Genomic DNA, 20,348 nt, shown 5'->3' with positions numbered 1-20,348 from the left:
TATTTCAATTTGTTTGATGATCTGAAACATTTCAGTGTGACAAACATGCAAAAAAATAAGAAATCAGGAAGGGGGCAAACACTTTTTCACACCACTGTATTCAGGTTTGAACAGCTACTTTATGTACAGTAACAGTACAAGGATACAGGCAAAAAGTAAGGAGTGACAATGTCTTAGTCAAGAATAACTATTTTATTTTCTTTCTTGGGACTAGAAACAACGCTACATTAAATCCCACTTATTGGTTTCTACCACATCTCTCTCCCATTTTGTGAATGGTTCAGGCCAGTGCCAGCTGATCTTTTGCTCTGAATCCCCCTCTCCCCCCTCAGGAATCACAAGAATAACTAAAGGAGGGGGGTTTTCATGCTCTCTGCCAGGTATCAGTTAAATCACCTGAAACTAGCTGTGCTAGCTACACATGCAGGAGAGAGAAACCAAAACTATTTCACAAACAAACAGCACTGTTTCGATCACAAGTGCCTTCTTGGCCTCTCCCTCTTTTTCTAACCCCACTCTTATCTTCCCTTTCTTTCACTTCCCTCTCCCTTTTATGCTGAAATAAAAAGGCAGATTTTTTAGATTCATGGAATTATTTAACTTTGTCAGAGGTTAGCAGTTAACAACGGAAAATGAATATTAATGTTGTTTTGTGAACAGCATTACTTGTTTTTTTCAATACAGCAATCAGGTAACTAACCCCCAAAACTTCACACTGACTTGCCCTCTACCTTTTCTGTATTTGTCACTGCAACAAACTGTCTGCCAATGTAAAAGAGCTTTTGCGAAATTCTGCAGCACATCCATTTAAAGCAGAAATTTAAACAAGCAGTAGCAAACCATAAAAAGAAAGTTATACAGTAATGTATATGAGGTACACTATTCTATATATTCTATCAATGTATTACATTTGGAGATTAAGGAAGATCAGCTCTGAAATTCAGTGTTGTGTAAATACATACAGTATAGATAAAAGAACAACCTTTACATACACTCTTATTTCAACACACTCATAGTTAAACTGATCCAAGTATTTAACAAATATCAGACAGGCCAGTTTTAGCCACATGATCTTTGCCCTTTTGATGACTACAGGCTTCCACTCAGGGGAATTCCAGCATAGGACACTAATCCCTTTGTCCCTGTGTTTAGATAAGTGCCTGCTCTCAGGATTATCTACAGGTCCTGGCTGAACTTTAAACCACATTAACAGCTCCTTAATGCAGATTCCTGTAAAACGCAGCTCACCTCCTGAAATCCACAATACACCCCCTCCCACACACTTCTCCAGCTCAGCTCTCTCCCTTGGGTGCTAGCAGGAGTGTACTGAAACTGAAAACACTCTTCAACTGACCTTACCCTGAGTATTCCTGTGCCACTTGTTCCAAGGGGCATATAATTCTCTGTATTTGTCCTGACGTTTTGAACTAATTAGCTGTTTGGATTTTTTTTTCAGCAGCAACATAAGACCTTCCTTCACCATGTCAACCTGTATCAGAAATTACTTTAAAATCTCAGCACAGGAAAATATTGCATCCCTCACTAGTAAATTTTGTTGCTTCAAAAAAGTTAAAATTTATGGAACAATAAAAGACAATATTTTTATTTAAATGCTTTCTCATGCTCCTCTGAAAGAAGCAGAGGTTTATTTTAAAAAAAGGAAACTAAAGGATTCATTATTTAGTTAACATTAAAGAATGTTTAAACTTCCATCCATCCATTTTCTAACCGCTTTATTCATTACAGGGCCACAGGGGAGAACAGAGCCTATCCTGGCAAGCATGTTTAAACATAATGAATTAAATAATACTAATAGTGTATTTATAATTTTTTACAAGATTCCCAAAGTGTAGCACAAAAAAATTAACAAACATATTAAAAAAAATAAAATAAACAAAAAATATCTATTCTAAATTAGGCATTATGATAGAAAAGCATAGGCAAACAAAATCATAAAATCAACCTAAAATAAACACACAACATGGACACTGTATATCCCTTTTAGAACAACAATATTCTAAGTTGAAATAGTAATGTATTGTGCGACATTTGATGCTAAAAGTAAAGACCTTAAATGAAATATTGTTAAACTCTAGTTCTCCATGGTCACATGGTTGGGGGCTTTCCTCAACTTTCAGTTACTTTATTGATTTAATTATTTGCTGAGCTACACAAATCAGACCATAATATCCGGGTCTTAAAAGCACTTAAAGATTTATGGGACCTATGAGAGCTTTGTCCCTCACAAAGTCTACTTTTGTGAACCTGATTAAGAGTGATGCCTCTACACACCTGTGATGTCAGCGTGTGCCTGTATGAAGAGAGGGTTCTTACTGAGTCCACCACACAGGAACAGTGTGTTGATGTCATATCCTGCCCCTTGCATAGTTTCCAGGATGTGTCTTGTTCCCAGCTACAGGTGAGAAGACATACTGTAATCACATATACTGTATGTATATATAAGATTTAAGACAAAACCCTGCAAATAAACACAGACAAATCTTTGTAAAGTAAGTTTTCTTCACAAATATTGAAGAAGTCTTCTTTTGGAAAAGTAATTTAAAATTAAAATATTTTTATTAGTTCACAGTTGTAGCACCTCATTGCAGGTGACCAAAATCTGTATACACATTAAAGTAAGCAATCTACAGCAATCTACTGTCAGCACTCCAACTGCAGAGCTAACACAGCTCCATTGGAAGTTATGTTAATTAATGTTAATGTTAATGTTAACTGCTAAGTTCCATTTTGTCTTGAAAATAAAATTTGACATTAAAAGCTTATAAATACAGTTGCTGATCTCCTCAGCATACTGCAGAATCAGGACTGTCACAGAATGCTACATGATCTGAGGCTGAGATCTGAAAGCCAGTACCCAGACATAAAAAAATCAAGGGGTCAAGTGAGCTCTGGTAAATACAGCTACTTTACAGCTACTTTAGGTATTTATTATTATGAAAGAAAATTATCAATAAGGACATTTAAAAAAGGACATGATTTCAGGACATGAGGAGTTGGGGATGTTGTACTCACTGCGATGGACTGCACTGTGGCCAGATACAGAAGAGCTAAGTCATCAAGATTTTGAGAGAGAGGAAGGCCAACAACCTATACAGAAGAACACAGTCACACACTGAGATTCATTACCACGGTGTTTCCAAACTAGTCCTCAGGACCCGTTAAAGGCCAAAGATGATGGTGATGGTGATGATAATAATAAGAACAATAACAATTAATTGCAGTTGCATAGTGCTTTCAGTGGATTCAATTTATTTACCACTGTGCAACAGCCATTATTTGTCAAGTGTCCCTCTATGCGGCAGACCAGGTGAAGGATTAAAGTAATTTAAGACACTGAATTAAGGGGAAATTTAGGCAGAACATACTGTGCAAACCCAAGGTGGAATTTAGGCCATCAGAATTAACACCATATCTCTTATGAACAGTGCCCGGTCCTTTAATGTAACTATCTTTAAGGTCTCATCCAAAGGATAGCACCTCCTACAACAGTGTCCCCATTCACCACATGGTGGCATTGGTTTGGAAATCATGTCTCAGAAGAAAAAGTGCCACTTATGCAACATCACAATCAGGATCAACCAGGTTTTTCTGTAGACATTTCCTAACCCAGTACTGACCAGGCTTTACTGCCAGCAGCCATATCACCCTGCAACTCACAACTGGCAACCCACTGAAGCTAAGCAGGTGTGAACCTGGTCAGTACCTGGATGGGAGACCTCCTGGGAAAAACTAAGGTTGCTGCTGGAAGAGGTATTAGTGGGGCCAGCAGGGGGCGCTCACCCTGTGGTCCACGTGGGTCCCAGTATAGTGATGGGGACACTATATTGTAAAACAGGCGCCATCCTTCGGATGAGACGTAAAACCGAGGTTCTGACTCTGTGGTCATTAAAAATCCCAGAGCGCATCTCGAAAAGAGTAGGGGTGTAACCCCGGTGTCCTGGCCAAATTTCTAATTGGCCCTTACCAATCATGGCCTCCTAATAACCCCCCCTCTATGAATTGGCTACATTACTCTGCTCTCCTCCCCACTGATAGCTGATGTGTGGTTAGCGTTCTGGTGCACTATGGCTGCCTTCGCATCATCATCGATGCTGCACATTGGTGGTGAAGGGGAGTCCCCATTACCCGTAAAGCGCTTTGAGTGGAGTGTCCAGAAAAGCGCTATATAAGTGTAAGCAATTATTATAATTATTATAATTACTGAGATCTGAAGAGATCAGGCTACAAGGTGGTAGGACTGCTTTAAATGGCATCTACTGTACAGTACATAACTCTCTCTCCTGAAGCAGGAGATAATACATATTAACACAGATAAAGAATATTTATGAAAATTTGGAAACAAAGTAAGTAACACCTTTAGTTCAAGACAAGAATTGGAAAACTACTTCAGCAGTCAAGATGAAAGCAAATGTTTGTAATGCAAGATTCTTAAATCTGTTACTATTCATGGCATTTAATATGCATTTACAATTGAAAACACTCCTAATCTGTTTTGACCCTGTGGTTAGGAAACATTAAGTAAACATTTTTATAAAGACCATTTTCCAGCAACAGTAACACAACAGCTACTCTATTGAACAATTACTGTTCAATAAAAAAAAGATAAATATTATACAGACTAGCAGGGACAGCATCCTTAAGAACACACCCTACAAGTAGAAAGATGTTGAAAATTTAAAAGTGAAAAAAAAGAGCAGGGAGGACACACACACAAAATTAAAACCAGAACCAGGAAACTTCTGGGCGATGCAATACCAGTTTTATTACTGTGGCAAGAACTTGGGGTTGGGCACCACTAGTGATCTAATTACATGCATTTGGTACTGAGCCAGCACTAGTCCAATTTACTGTATAGGAAAGTAAGTCCTACAAGAACTCTGTTCCTACTTGATACGTTGCCTATTTTATATTTGGAAATGTAAAGATTTCCTTTTCATTGTGCTGGATGCGCGTACACTTTCCTACCCTTGTTCTGATTTCTATTTTAAAAAAAGTTTGATAAGGAATACAGACATGGATCAGCACCAATTACAATAGGAGAACCAGATGGTGTTGTTGCTTTAGTTCTCATTCCTCCATTCTTTCACAGACTAAACAGGCTCTTTTCCAGACCACAAAAACTATCCAGTATACAAATAATGCAGAATGGTATAAATGTTTTACATTGTGCATATCGAAAGGTAATGTACTGTAATTTGCCTTGATTAATGACTATGGGACTCCTCATTAAAAACACATTATTTTAGAGTTAAACACAATTTAAAACATGTCTCTGTCAGTGTTGCAGATGATTTCTGTGATCCCTGTATTCAAAGAGAGGATGAAAGTGATACCCCATTCCTATTTTACAGAGGCTATGAAGTTTACTTATGCCTCCAGGACAACAGACTAATCTGCACACCTGGCTATGTTAGTCACTGCAAATGGTGAAGTTAGGACTGTTACCATTCCTCTGTTAAAAGGAAATATATTAATACAAAATGTTAAACATGTAACTATTAATAAGTTTATACCAATAAAGGGAGCTTGACACACAGAGGGAAGTAATACATTTTTAGGGGAATCCATCATGAACCATCAAGATAGGATGATAAAACATTGAACATAAGAATAAAAAGAATCAAAAAATGAATTCTTGTGGTGTGATTATTTGGCAGAACGTTTAAAAGTGTATTTTCTACTTCTAGACAAAATAGGTTAAGTGTACATTTTGCATTACATACTGGAAATTCAAGGGACTGTATTTCACCCGTGTAGTCAGAAATGGCCTTCAGAATTTTAAGTGCCATTAAAGAAATTTAAATTTAATGTCTGTGGGATGACAATGTAAATTAGTGTACTTAAAAATAATAAAAAATTAACTAATTTGCAATTAAGAAGATATGAGAGGCAATAGCCAACAATGTAGAAGCCATAAGCCAGCCAAATGAATGAAATGCTTTTGCATATGTCTGTTAAAGCTATTTGTAACATACATGAGCAACAGGTGTTTCAAATTACAACCTCGAAGCTCATTAACTTGATCAGCAAAAATTGCATGTATAGGAAAATGTGGATTCACAGAAAAGGATTCTTTATCTTGAAAAAAAGGCTTTGTTAATCAGGGACTTTAGAGATGTAGCATTAGGGACTAATATGAAAGTCCCTAATAGAAATTTAAAGCAGATCCACTTAAATGACAAAGAGAAAAAAGAAAAGTGGAAGCACAACAGGAGAATGAGAGCAAAAGGCAGTGAGAAGAAAGACAATGAAAAAGACACTATTCTTAACATCATTCATCCATCATGCAGCACTGAGGTTCTCTGTCAACAGTTTTCAAACATACATTACATGCATTAAATAAACTATACAGCATGTAGGAACTTTTTACATGTGTACTGAGAGAGGAGAGAAAAACGATACTACAGCACTGCTTGAAAGTATGTTAATCCTTCATCTTTCACGTGTCTAAGACAAATTATCTTTATAATATATAAATATAACAGAATATTCAATATTTTACTATATTTAATGAAAATACCCCAAATAATGGACACACGTACAAACATATATATATATATTATTTATGAAAAAAAATCATGTTTATTTAACAAAAACTCAAGGACCCTGTGTGCAACAGTAAGTGAACCTTTTAATTCAATAAGCAGTGGCAAATCCTTTAACAGCTATGACAGTAACCAAGCATTTCTGATAGTTAGTATTCAGTCTCTCACATCTGCTTTGAGGAAGTTTTGTCCATTCTTCCTTATAAAAACTGCTTAACTGCTCCAGATCTGATAGCTTTCTTGCATGAACAGCCAACTTCAGGTCTTTCCACAACATTTCTATTGAGACCTGGATTTTAAATTGACCATTCCAAACACATAATTTCTTCCTCTTAGTCCATTCTCTGGCAGATTTGCTGGAATGTTAATGGTCATTGTCATGCAGGTGGACCCTTTTTCTGGCTTAGCTTCAACTCACAGACAGACGGCCTGACATTCTCCTCCAGAATATTTTGATATGAGATTAAATCATAGTTCCATCAATGATGGCAAGTTGTCCAGGTCCATGGGCAGAAAAGCAGGATTTACATCAAACACAGCATGGCCAAAAAGATCAGTTTTAGGTTCATTGGTCCAGAAACATTCTTTCAAAAATATACAGGATCAGCCAGATGGTCTTTTGCAAACTTAAGACAAGTACTTATGGGAGGTTTCCCTCCCATGAACGCCATTGCTATTAAGCTTGTGTTGTATTGGTGAGGTATGAACATGGACAGCAGCTGCAGCAAGAGAGGTACAGTATGGAGATCCTTAGGTGTAGTCCTGGGGTTCTTTTGGAAATCTTGGATGAGTTTTCTTGTTGCTCTGTAGGACAATTTTGTAGGACATCCACATCTAGGTAAAGTGACTATTTCTCCATTTGAAGACAATTTGTCTTACAGTAGACTGACGAATTCCAAAAGATTTTGCAGTGGTTTTATAATATTTTACAGATGAGAACTTACAACACTCTTTCCGTGATTGTCTGAAGTCTTTTTAGATTGTGGCACAGTGCATTACACTTACTTGTTTGTGTAAGACGAAGCTGACTAGATTTCTTACCTTTATATAGTAGACAGCATCCTAAACCTTGATTGGCTCTTTGATTGGTTAACTTGGTACCCAATTATTTTAGCACCTGGTTATACTGGCCTGCTTGACTAATCTAATGAACCTAATGTGGTTCACTTACTTTTGCACAAGCACTTATAAAAGTAAGGGCTAATTTTCAATAAACAAGGATTTCACAATGAAAATGTAACATTTGTAGAACTAAGTAGGGATTCACAAACTTTCAAGCAGCACTGTACAGGTCTCTGTATTACACTCACCGACCAAAATACTGGGAACCCCAGCTGTATAATATTTGACCTCTGTGAGAAGGAAGAACATCCAAAGACCATCATAAACTGCAGCTCGAGAGGGGTAGCCTTTGACTGAGGATATGATAGATAGATAATACTTTATGAATCCCGTAGGGAAATTGATGAATATGATAAGGGCAATAAACTGCAAGTTTCACCAGTTTCCAGGAGGTCAGAGATCTGGCGATTGTTCAGGCCAGGTAGAGAGATGAAAGACTGTCTCATGCTCCTCAAGTAAACCATGGATTTGCTGCAACTGAAAGTGTCTATTCATTTGATGTGGGGGCATTACAGTGATTTTGTATAAACTGAGGTTAAATTTACAATCCCAATGCCAAATATCCGCAAGAGTTAAAACAGCAAGTCAACCACCATAACATGTCTTAAATATCCCATTCAGTGAATTGTATGCTCACACATCTAAAAGCGTCTTCATTTCAGACTGCTTTGAAGGTAGCTCACATGTCAAGACATTTGAGAATCACTAAATTCAAGACAGTGTACAACAGGGTACAACTATCTAAACTAGCTAAGGGCAGGGTTTTTAATCACACAGATCTCTAAACATTTTTATGAATAAATAACTAATTAATTAAATAAAAACTAGTTGTGTCAAATTCCTGAAATGGAATGGATCATATTCCCATACTTTATATACAGAAAAACTGTTTCTTTTTACCATTCCTTTCAAAGTGGGATCTGCCAACGGAGACCGGTTGCCATGGAAATCTGGCCAGATGTGCAGGTGAGCAGTGAGCACGTCCAGGGGTGCGTCAACACTCATCGTGTGCAGATGACTATTTAGGTAAGTATAGATATTCACCCCACTACATAGTGCAAAAAGAAGAGAAAAGATATATGATAGTTTAACAAAAAAGAGTACTCAAATACAGTGAACTTACAGAGTACAATGTAAATTGTAGCTCACGTACCTTAAATGTAATATTTATACCAACAAATTAGTGGCATCATTAATGTGCAGTTAAAACAAAGGAATTAAACATCTAATTATAAAAGTTAAAAGAAACTTTTACTGTCTGCAGTGCACTGTCTATATTTAAAACATAATAACCATATGGACTTTAATAACTGCTTTTGTATTAGGTTGGGTAGCGAGAGTAGCAAATTAAAAGAGGACATTTAACAAAATAAATGAAGAAGGTTGCCGGTTCAAATCCCGCAGCCGGCAGAGGAATCCTACTTTGTTGGGCTCCTGAGCAAGGCCCTTAACCCCAACTGCTCCAGGGGCGCTGTACAATGGCTGACCCTTGCTCTGACCCCAGGCTCTCTCCCTGTCTGTGTATCTGTGTGTCTCATGGAGAGCAAGCTGGGGTATGCAAAAAGATTAATTCCTAATGCAAGAAATTGTATAGGGTAATGAAGTGATGTTATGTTATGTTAAGTATAATTACCTGATAATACCTTTTAATTCATCCTTCATGTGTGCGGTTGTAAATAAACACTTGGAAGATAGCTGTTTGTAAAGAAGTGGTTTCAAAGGAAAGAACACAATATCTAACTTTAAAATGGAACTTTATTTCCTACCTAATGGTAAAATAGTGTAGTGCCTTACCACTGTGAAAACCCAGACTGTAAGGAACTTTACCTGAATCAGATAACTGTGTTTAAGTCTCACTAATTCATAACTTTTCTTGTTTTCCTGTTGAAGCTGGATTTGCTGATCCAGTCAATGAATTAGTCTGGGTACTGTAATTCAGAGCTAGACGATCTCACAAGGCTCACCTTTGTCTGTTTTATTATGATTGCTGGGGAATAGCAAGGCAATCTTGTAAAAATATCAAGCCATTCTACTGCATTTCCCATCACCCCTTAATTTCAGGGCTTGATACACAAAAAAGTGATAGAGAGCAGAACAGTGGGGTGTGCGGGAGGAGGGGGAGTGCGTTGCCATGGACAGTATTTAGGTTTTGGCTTGAATTCATAACCAAAGCCAGGATACGTGGTCCATAAAGACAGAGGGCACTAATTAAAACAACATGGGCTTCCTGGATTCCTGCTTCAGACTGGGTCACGTGCAAAGCCCTGTGCCGGCTCACAGTTCACTTTGGGAAAGCAAAACACATGTTTTACTTTATTAGTTGTTTATTTATAAAGGGAATAGAGGAGGAAGATTTAAGGGAATAATCAATTACTTCCATCATAAAAATGAAGTCTGGTAAACAAGTGCTTTAACAAATATTCCTCAGAAAAGGATTTGTTGATGATCACTTGAAGTTAAAAAACACGCTAGTTTCTCCAACTTACCAGTCTTTTATCTGCTGAGAAACAACTTCATACAACTTCATACACCATTTCTTTTGACATTCTTTAAAAAAAACTACTATTCCATCAATGAGCATTTATGTTTTGTAAAATTTTTAAAATATTTAAAAAGAAATATGTCTAGGTGCAATTAATACTTTTTTTTTTCAAATAAATTCTACACAGCAGTCATTTAAGCACATTACATTTTTTTCCTTGAAAACCCTTAAACTGCCCAGAGAAGGTTTGGTTTTTAAATTGCTGTACCAGACTCCAGCTGCAAACTTTGATGTCTATAAAGCACAAGTGTGGATGACACCAAGGATGTCTGCTGCTTGTGGGCCTGCTGAAGCTCTAGGCACTGCTGGTCTGCAGGCATGCTTGTATCAATTAATTAACCTATATATCTATTTCATTTTCATACAGAATCATTTTCCTGGTGAGGTTCACCTCAATGGGTCATGGTATAAAAATGCATAATGTAAGTGAAGTACAAGGGCTATGCACTGCATACAGAAGGTTCTCTGTTTCAAACAACACATTATGGAAATGATTTAAAGGTCCTCAACACCTTCAAATGCAGTTTATGGTCTTGTGGTCTGTAGTTAGAAGTAAAAACAGGTCTGAGAAAAAAAACGTAAGAAAACTACAATCGCAGTAGTTTCAGTCAAAGAATTACAATCCAACATAATGTTTAGTTGCTGCTAGAAAAGGTAAATTCTGTTATATTATATGACTTTACTCAAAACAGAGTTTTCTTAATATCCAAGATCCTAGAAGTGCATTCTATAAGAGTGTAAAAAGACAACTATAGAGGCTCCTGTGCTATCCATATGCCATTATGCTGTTCATGTGCTTAATGCAATAGAAATGCAAGAGAAAAACAGTTTTTACCAGCTGTGAAGAACAATTAAGTATGAAACTGTAGACTTAATAAAAGGTACCATACCAGGTTTGTCAGAAACTGGCTGACTAATGAAGTTCGTCTTTACCTGAACCAGAGTCAAGCCCTCAGGTTTTACAAGCCTTCATTATTGAAAAGTCCAGCTTGCAATAATAATTCACCGGCTCTTAATGTCTCCCCTGTCAGGCTCTAATGAGGTCCCTGGGGACACTCACATGTGCTTACAGCTTTAACCCCTGACTTCTCAGCAGATGTTTGTTTTGTTTAGAATCTCAGCCAGGCCACCAAAAGGTATGTTTTTTCAAGAATGCTCTCAGCATGCCAATGTGTCATTCTTGGTGCGTTGTGAACATGTTAGTGCTGACACTACATCATGTTCAGTAAATCAAGCTGGGAGCTGATTGTTTGGTGTTTTTCTTTAGTGTGTTACTTGTTAAAACGTTCACTCGACTGCCACCCAACATATCAAATTACAATAATTACCACATGACACAACATGATAGAGAACGCTAAATATTGGCTCCAATTAACAACATATGTACTGTATATGAAGCCATAATGTCATAAGTTTGCTCAAAAGAAAGGATTTTATTGCATAAAGTAGTGTCTGCTTGTTAATAAATGATTTAACTACACAATTAAGAGATCTATTCAACCACTTTACATAACAGAAATAATGAAACAAGGAGCTATAGAAAATTAAAATGAACGTCACCACTGATGATCTTTTATGTTCCTTAAAGATAAGTTATTAAACTACAGATGCCATCAGCTATCAGCACCATGCACAGTTTACTTCAACCAAAGAGTCACTGAGTGGTAACTAAGATGTGGAGCTGACAGGGAAGAACATACAAACCTTTCTTTAGCTTTTTCCTTTAGCTCAGGGAAGGCAGCATGCCCTTTAATCATATGGTCCATCTACAACACAATATAAACCATTAAGTGAAGCTGGAAAACAATCAAGGAAAAAAGTGTGACCAAGGTCTTTCTGTTTCAGCTGTGCTTTAGCTAATTTCTCTTTACTGTTAGAAAGTTGAAACCCATCACACTGCAGTGAAAGGTTGCTCCTGAACCGTGAAATTCAGATCATCCATTGAAATTCAGCGGGAACTAGGTGCTACAGATCTGCTCACAGTAATGGTCAGTCAATGTTAAAATAAATTCCAAAGCTTTTCGCACACATCTGGCACCATCAAAAGAGAACAAGAATACCCACATTAACATGCAAAAATAAACCAGCATAGTGTATCTTCATCCAACTAACCATCCATATATTTTCAAACTGCTTTATCCAATTCAGGGTCACAGGAGATTCGGGGTCAATGTGAATCTCGGAACCCTGTGCATCTTGGCAAGCAACATGCGCAAGGCAAGATACAACCATTCCATAGCAGGGCACACATAGACACAGACATAGGCACATTGTCAACCAGGGGCAGGTTTCCAAGAAGTAAATAAATCTACCAGTATGTTATTGGAGTGTGGGAAAAAACCGGACCATCCAGAGGAAACCTCAGGTTATAACTGTCACGATTATAGTCCCCCCTCCTTAAGGGTGCTCCAGCCCTTTCACTTTATTCTCTGCACCTGTTTCCCATTCCCAGCCCACCTTAAAAGCCAGGCGCTGACGCTCATCCGGGCTCTGCAGCTGATTTCCATATCGTGCGAGTCCGGGACCTGGAAGCGCCTGGTCCCGTTAAGTTTTTAATCTCTGTTCCCGTTCCTGTTCCCTCTCCGCCGGTTCCGACCCGGCCTTCGTGTTTTTAATTCCTTCTTCTGATGGATCACCTGGTTTTGGACTTTCTCGTGTGTTTTGGATTTTCCCTAAGGACTACTCTCGGATTGTTCGCCTCGGCCACACCTCCCCCGTGCACCAGCGCACCTTGGACACGCCCCCTTGTCTTCAGCCCCGTTTTCCTGCATGACATTTGCCTAATGTTTCCCCACTCCGTCAGACTGTGTCGTCCGCATACGGTCCGGAAAGAACTGTTCGCTACAATAACTAGGAGAACATCCAAACTCCACACACATATTACCCCAGGTCCAGAATTGAACTGGGGGCCCTAGTGCTAAGAGGCAGCAATGATAACCAATGTGCCACCATGCTGTGCTTACTGTATCCTTATTGGGTAAAAATATCTAAATAATTAAATAAACTAAAATGATTAATAAAGAAATTACAAACACAGTACATTAGGACTAATTTGACGGTTCATTACAGTTCCAGTTCATGGATATTCTAGGAAGAACCTATTCCAACTCACCAGTTTACCTGTGGCACTTTGTCCTGCTTCATTCAACCAAAATGCTGGAACCATTGCAGAGTAATATGGACCCCACACACCTGGTACAAAGACTGGCTGCTTGCTGATCTGAAAATAAAATGACATAATAAACTATAGAAAAAAGAAAAATGCAATATTAACAATTTTATTTGAAATAAAAAACACTGATTTCATAACTGTGTACTAAAACATTTATCAGACTTCATATATACAATATATTTTTATCTGTAAAGTACACTTATGTCAACTTTCTTAAAGTTGTTTTTTGTAAGTATAATGTATACTGTAGGTTCTCAAATAACCCTAAGAGATACATACCAAATGCATATCATCAAACATCACACATCACATTTGGAGTAAAAAATGTTAGAATTATCATAATTATTTTTTTTAATAATCTCCAACATTATTGTATTGAAATTACAATGATTTGTCTAATAGTATAATTAATATGGCTAGAGATTACGCTGACCTAAATGAGCACATATTTTACAACTATCATAAAATATACATTTTTCATTGGTTTGGTAGCTTTTTTGCATCAGATCTACAGTACATGGCATTTTATGTGTTCAATATATTATATTAAGTGAATGACAGCTATGTTGGGCTAACTTCAACATTCATTGCAGATCTTGCTTAAGACACTAAATCTAAACATTCATTTTAGACTGGCAGTGTTCTATTAAAAGATGCTTGAAGTGTTTAACTGAACTGCAACATCAGCAGTAGAGAGATTTTCCTCTCTGTGTGCCACAAAGATGGAGCCTCTATTATTTGCCATCTAAGTGGCACAGATTCAAAACCCTCACTTCTGCTCTTCTAGTCTTCAAAATTAATTTACAATCTGCATAACTCCTTAATACTCAAGTCAAACCTGCTTCTACACAAATAGCCAACAGAATAATCCACTGACAGTAAATGATTATTTTTGTTTAACAATTTTGTTTTATAAAACTATCAGAAAAAAACTCAGAATTTTCCAATTCCAGCAACAATCTGCGGTGACTAGTCAACAGATTTCAACAGTAGGTTAATTAAATTTTTGATTGTCGAGCTTCACTGTGTTAGACTGTCATTATATCCAGACATAAACTGCCCCTATATAAAAAATACAGGATGTAATAAAGGGAAGAGACAAGCAAGTGCAGAAAACATTAACTTTCATACTTTTACAGGAGAATTGCTTGTTTTCTTCTTTCTTCCCTTTATTTACCATTTCACCATGCGCTTGAGTTAGCCAACCCCCCTGAGCTGCAGTTTGATCTCCTCTGCTTAATGCACAACATTCAAATACTAATGTATTTCTACTTCACCTTTTCTTAAGTTTCCTAAAGCAAAAATCTCTTCATCTGATTTTATACATAAGTGCACACCATGTGAGTTTTTTTTCTTTACGATTTATGCTTCAGCTGCAGAACCAAATATATATACTGTAAGTATTGTAGGCAGTTTTTATAATTGTAGGTTAGTAACTGAAGTGCCACTTACAATGCTCTGCTTCCTGGCATTCAGTTCAACAATAAAACTTTCTGTAGCTCTGAACTTTATTTGTCCCTGTACATTAATGCAAATATAACTCCTTCCAAAAAGTATTTTCTATATTGTTGTGTCCTGGCTCTACTGTCTCTGTTGGGTGTTAACTACAGAGAGAGGAGGTCACTGGTTCATTTCTCTGCTTCGTGTTTCAATAACACTATTCATACTGACATGCTCCTCTCTGCAGACATCTCCATATAGATGGGAGCAGGAGGGGCTGAACCTATAGATAATGCACCAACACCACACCTCAGGGTCAAGCCACTACAAAGCCAAAGCAAACCAAGCTGCAGTGGGCTACCCTGCTCTTACTGGGAAAGCTGTGGGTTTATTTGTCTAAAGGAATGTACACAGGCAACTCTCTGAAGACCGTCTACATTGATTTCACTACAGGACCTTTTGACATGGGGAAGAAATTTGCTGGGTCAGAAGGGTCAGCCTGCTGCACTCTTCACCAGGTTCACCTCACTAGAAGGGTCAGTTAAAAATAACATCTCACCTGACACAGGGCAGAAAAAATAGACACTTTCAGTAACTGCCCTGAAGGATTTTCACCTCTTGTATTCTATTCTAAGGTGTCATTTGTACGAAACCTTCAAATGTAAACTTAAAACATTTACACAACGAATCTAGTTTAATCAAGTAGCACTGTTAGTTATTATATCACTCATTGTTTTCTCTTGATAATTTCAAAAAAAGAAAGTTGCTGTTTAAGAGAATTTAATACAGTGCATTGGTATCAACATTGCCTTTACTGTACATGTGGATTAATTTTCAAACAAATAATAAAGAAATAAAAATAAAACTATCAGAAAAAGCAATGGGTCAGAAAGGCATCATGTACAGAATAAGGAAACTTTCTTTCTAATATTTCTCTACCATTTTTATCACATTAAAATGTTATACAGTAAACATACATATTTTGCTTGTGTCACTACCTTAACAAATTTATATTTCTGTTTCCTTCTGGGCAGAAAAGCATTACAATTGTTAAAAAGTGTTTACACACAAAATACAGTGTGTAACATCGTATCTTCAACCTGAGTTCCTCTCAACAGGGACAAATGCTGCAAAGCTGTCACATAGCCAGGAAAAAAATCATAAGAAAATGTGACTGGCTTCAGCATAATTTGCAACATGTCTTTCTTTGCAAAGAGGTCTGCGCTACACTTGTAAATAATATTGGTATTTACTAAGAAGAGTAATAGTGCAAAGTATCAAAAAATACTTCCAGCATAGAACAACCAGGCAGTCTTTTGATAGAAAAGCTTTTGGAATTTCTGGCCCAGGTCTAAATTTAAAGCTCATTTGTGGTTACACGAGGATCTACAGTAGAGCAATTAAAAGCTGAGGCATTTGTGTTTTCCCACAGCCACACTTCTACAAATCAACGCTAAGACTTGGCACAGAGACCTGTCATCTGCTTGGCCTTCCACAGGCCCAGAGCACAGATGCCTTGGGAAACCTGTGGCACACAAGAGCTTCCAGGGTCACAACAGGCCTGCAGGGCTTATTTATGTTCCTCTTTAAAATGTTCCACCAGCCAGCCAGACTGAATTCCATTTGCCTCGGTGCAGGAACTTTAGCAAGCAGACACTGGTTTTAACCCTTCCTACCACACACACAAAGCACTCTTACAATAATTTTTTCTTCAGAGTTATATCTCTCCTGATTGATGATTATATTTATGCACAGTGACTACATAGATTAGTCATTTTTTAAAACATTACAGGGAACAATTTAAAAGGCTTTTATCTGCCTATCTGCCATTTGTCTGCTGTTATTTTACTACCTTCTACAAGTCAAATAATGCCTTACAACAGCAGTTGAATCCTAAATGGCCTGAAAGGACCTAAACCCATATATGTCTTAACATTCAAAAAGTAAGAGGTCATTCTGAAATATTCCACCTCCAAGGGCCACTATATTACAGGTAAATGTGCTGTTTTTTCAGGTCACTAAGCATTACTGACATCATACTTTAAATTAAAATCATTATGTTCTTTTAACTTAAAACATTCTGCAACTTCTCTGAAAAGAACTTCGAAAAGGAAAAGAGTTGATTTAAGAGGCTTTGACTCCAGGAGAAAAAGAGAAACTGAGAAAGAAACAGAGGAGCTGGCTCATCTGTTCCTGAGGATCAGCGGTGAACATTATGGGGCTAATCAGAGGCCTAAGACGAAAAAAGCCGGAGATGACTCTGCAATCTGTTATTAGTTTAAAAAAGAAAGGGCGTGCGGCTGGGTTAAGCATGGACCAGCTTAGCCAGGAATCAACAGTGTTTGTGAACCCCAGGGCCATGAACCTCGAGTGTGGGCCAATAGGGTGTAACCGGAGCCAATAACAAGCAGATGTTACAGATTGACAGAAACACAGAGATTTGAAAGCTTCTCTGAAGAAAAACAGCTGAAACGCCCTGCATGAGAGATACAGTAATGATGCCCCCACCCTTTTAAAACTAATGAAAAACCGCTGTCCAAATAGTGCATTATTGCCTAGAGACATTAGAAAATATATCCACAGGCTACGCTGACAGGCTGTAGGGCCCGATCAGCATATTAAGTTCCCCACAATGGAGAGTTCAAGTGCTCAATTACTTGTGTTCTAGTAACATTTAAACAGACATCTGACGATTGCAAGACAATCAAACATTCTACTTCTGGCCTGTTCATAAGCAAAGACACACTTATAGGTTCTCAAAGAATCTACACAGTTAAAAATGCAAAATGAATGGAAAATATGTTTAAATACTTTGCAACACTGCAATTATTTTAAAATAAGTGTAATTGAAAGAAAACCCAACTTCACCCCACCTTAACAAGGCATTCACACATTTCTAGTTCAGTCTTAAACACTTGCCACTTAGTCTCTTAAGTGCTTAGAAATAATAAAACAAGCTGAGGGACAAATTTACTCTCTATAATGATAAGCTCCCAGCAGGGATTTATTGAAGTGTTTTATATGACTAGGGAATTCTCTAGTTTTGCTCACACTTTCTGTGGTTACTCAAGGATCAGCCCAATTAATATGCACTTCACACAATGCAAAGAGTTAATGTATTGGAAAATTTCAAAGAAATTTCAATTTCTTTCTTTTCATCAGTCCTTGAAGTTGCAGTCTTCAATTTACTGTCTCCTGAATTATTATTATTATTAAAAGCTTTCTGGTGTTTTTGTATGCCCTTATTCATACATAGCTTTTCTCAGTATGACATCATCAAATGTGCTCACTCCTTAACACCCAGAACATTTAGCTTTGCATGACTTGAATACAAAGCTTTAAAACAGAATCCATGAACATTTTAACTTTTCTGCTATTGAAAAAGCAACATATTCAAGGCTATAAAGATGTGCAGACATTATCACAATATATTTTCTACACTTAAGAAAATCTTGTGTGACTTTGATGTCTGAAAAATATCCATGTATTATTTGTTCAAAAGCAGCAAAAAATTGTGATATCTTACTATCTAAAAATGCTTATCAAACATTTTATCAAACAGTCTTCTTCAGTTTTACTTCACTTGGTTGGAGAAGTTATTATTGCTTGGAAAGGTTTCCAGCTGGCAGCAAATGACAAAAAACTTTTCAAAGTCTGAAACACTGCCCACAAATTAAGCTTCTCATGGCTCCATAAAACACAGGCCCAGAACTGGCCTATGATGAGTACTCCTTAATGTTACTGAAACAGTATGCAGCTGTTGTTAAAGGCACAGAGACCCTTTGTTGCTGAGGTTTTAAAAGAGGGAAAAGTGCAGAAGGCGTGTAGGGGCGTCAGTTTCAGTCTGTGTCCAACTGGAAACCTGTAGAGTCTACTACATGTCTCACACAAGACACTTTGATCGATCCCAGGTTGTTTGCAGATAAGCAAACAGCCATCGACGACAGATATTAAAACATGCAATGAAACCCAACTGTTTCAAGGAGCAGTGTGAAACAGTGTTAGTACCGCAAAGCAAACTACACTATTTAATGTGGACATGACTGAGCCTAGTTTTCAAAATTTAAAAAACAGCAATTATTTTTTATGTGCCTACATAATTTCGGTGTCACGAACAGCATTTTTACATCTTGGCTCAGAGCGACGTCTTTACCCGTTTAGGAAGAATGAGCAAGTGAAGACAGACTCCTTTGTCCCCATCCACCAATTAAACTAATCATCTTTTTACATGACCCCTGCAGCAATCTTCAGGGGATTCAGCAGATCCGTCTATGGCGTTACTGTGAGCATGCTGGCACCCAGGCCGCTGTCAGACTCCTAGCATGTCTAAACATCAGAGAAATTAGGAGAATAATCGGTAAACAATAACAAAATTAGCCAAGTGAAATATAAAAGATCATGAAGCTTGAGGAGAAAGTAACTGTTAATGACCCACAGAACATTTAAAAGTAATGTTCTCAGTCTTTGGGTAGAGTAAGTGCTTCTATATAATACTTTAAGGTACTGTAAATGTAAATTTTGGGATAAAAGCTGAGCGACACAAGACATTTAACTTCAATTTATCCAGCCTTTTTTCTCAAACATATGCCAAGATTTACAGATAAGACAGACAATGCATCCCTTTCACTTTGAAAGACTTAACTGTTCCAAATAGTACTACATTGTTGTTTTCAGTGGTTTAGAAGTTGTCATGTCCTGTAAAGAACTTTCATTTATCTTTATTAGGTTGGAGCAGGAAATTCTATCTACTACAGTATGTCAGTTTAATTACACTGTCTATTTTTGAATTCCATATACATTTTTATTTTTTGGGAGGAAAACATTAATTAATGTCCTGGTCGTAATGTAAAATAACTACATTTTTTTGAGTGCATTGTTATTTTTTAAGAGAAAGGTTTTAATTTGCCATTTAAGAACAAGCTGGTTCATGTTGACAATTGCTGACTTTTTTTAAATCAAATATGACTTAGATCAAAGTTTATTTATTATAAAGTTTCTTGGCTTTTGGTAACATGCTACTCGAACACAACCTTTTCCCTCCACATTTCTCCTCAATTATATAGTAGGATAACACAGATAATTTTTTTATCTGAGGAATTCTTTTAAAACTACACCTGAATGTCAGTACATATGTCAGTACATACTGTAAATTTATCAAATCAAGAAAGAGCTTATTTATATTAAATAAGCATCCACTGCTAATTCAGCATATATATTTTCATTTAATGGATTGGACTGAAGCAACGGAAAATGTACTGTGTAAAACCCACCCATAGCACCTTGAATCTGACATAAAATGCCTCCCACCAGCAACAAACTTCAATCACAGAGATTAATTTCACTTAATTATGTGATTTTTCCCTTTTTATTTCTATAAATGTCATCTAAATTAACAGACTGATTAAATGATCAGCGTGATTTGATTGTAAGCATCATCCTTGTAATACATCATAGACAATACATGCTAAAAATGAAATGTTGTCAGTAGGATTATCTGCACATCCCA

General features: G+C 37.1%; 1 protein-coding gene across 3 annotated transcripts in view; it reads right to left on the bottom strand.

The window, feature by feature from the left end:
* fggy (FGGY carbohydrate kinase domain containing) overlaps nt 1-20,348 on the bottom strand; it is a 91,643-nt gene that overhangs the window by 11,661 nt on the left and 59,634 nt on the right. For all 3 annotated transcript variants that reach the window (XM_069194223.1, XM_069194224.1, XM_015355778.2), the window contains 5 exons: nt 13,343-13,450; nt 11,935-11,996; nt 8,589-8,736; nt 3,034-3,108; nt 2,293-2,413 (listed from right to left, as the gene is read on the bottom strand). In XM_069194223.1, the coding sequence (XP_069050324.1) occupies nt 2,293-2,413; nt 3,034-3,108; nt 8,589-8,736; nt 11,935-11,996; nt 13,343-13,450 (514 nt within the window). The remainder of the gene's footprint in view (nt 1-2,292; nt 2,414-3,033; nt 3,109-8,588; nt 8,737-11,934; nt 11,997-13,342; nt 13,451-20,348) is intronic.

Source organism: Lepisosteus oculatus, chromosome 9, assembly GCF_040954835.1.
Source record: "Lepisosteus oculatus isolate fLepOcu1 chromosome 9, fLepOcu1.hap2, whole genome shotgun sequence".
In the NCBI taxonomy this organism is placed as follows: domain Eukaryota; kingdom Metazoa; phylum Chordata; class Actinopteri; order Semionotiformes; family Lepisosteidae; genus Lepisosteus; species Lepisosteus oculatus.
The sequence above is the reverse complement of the archived record's forward strand: the minus strand, read 5'-3'. Positions and strand labels throughout refer to the sequence as shown.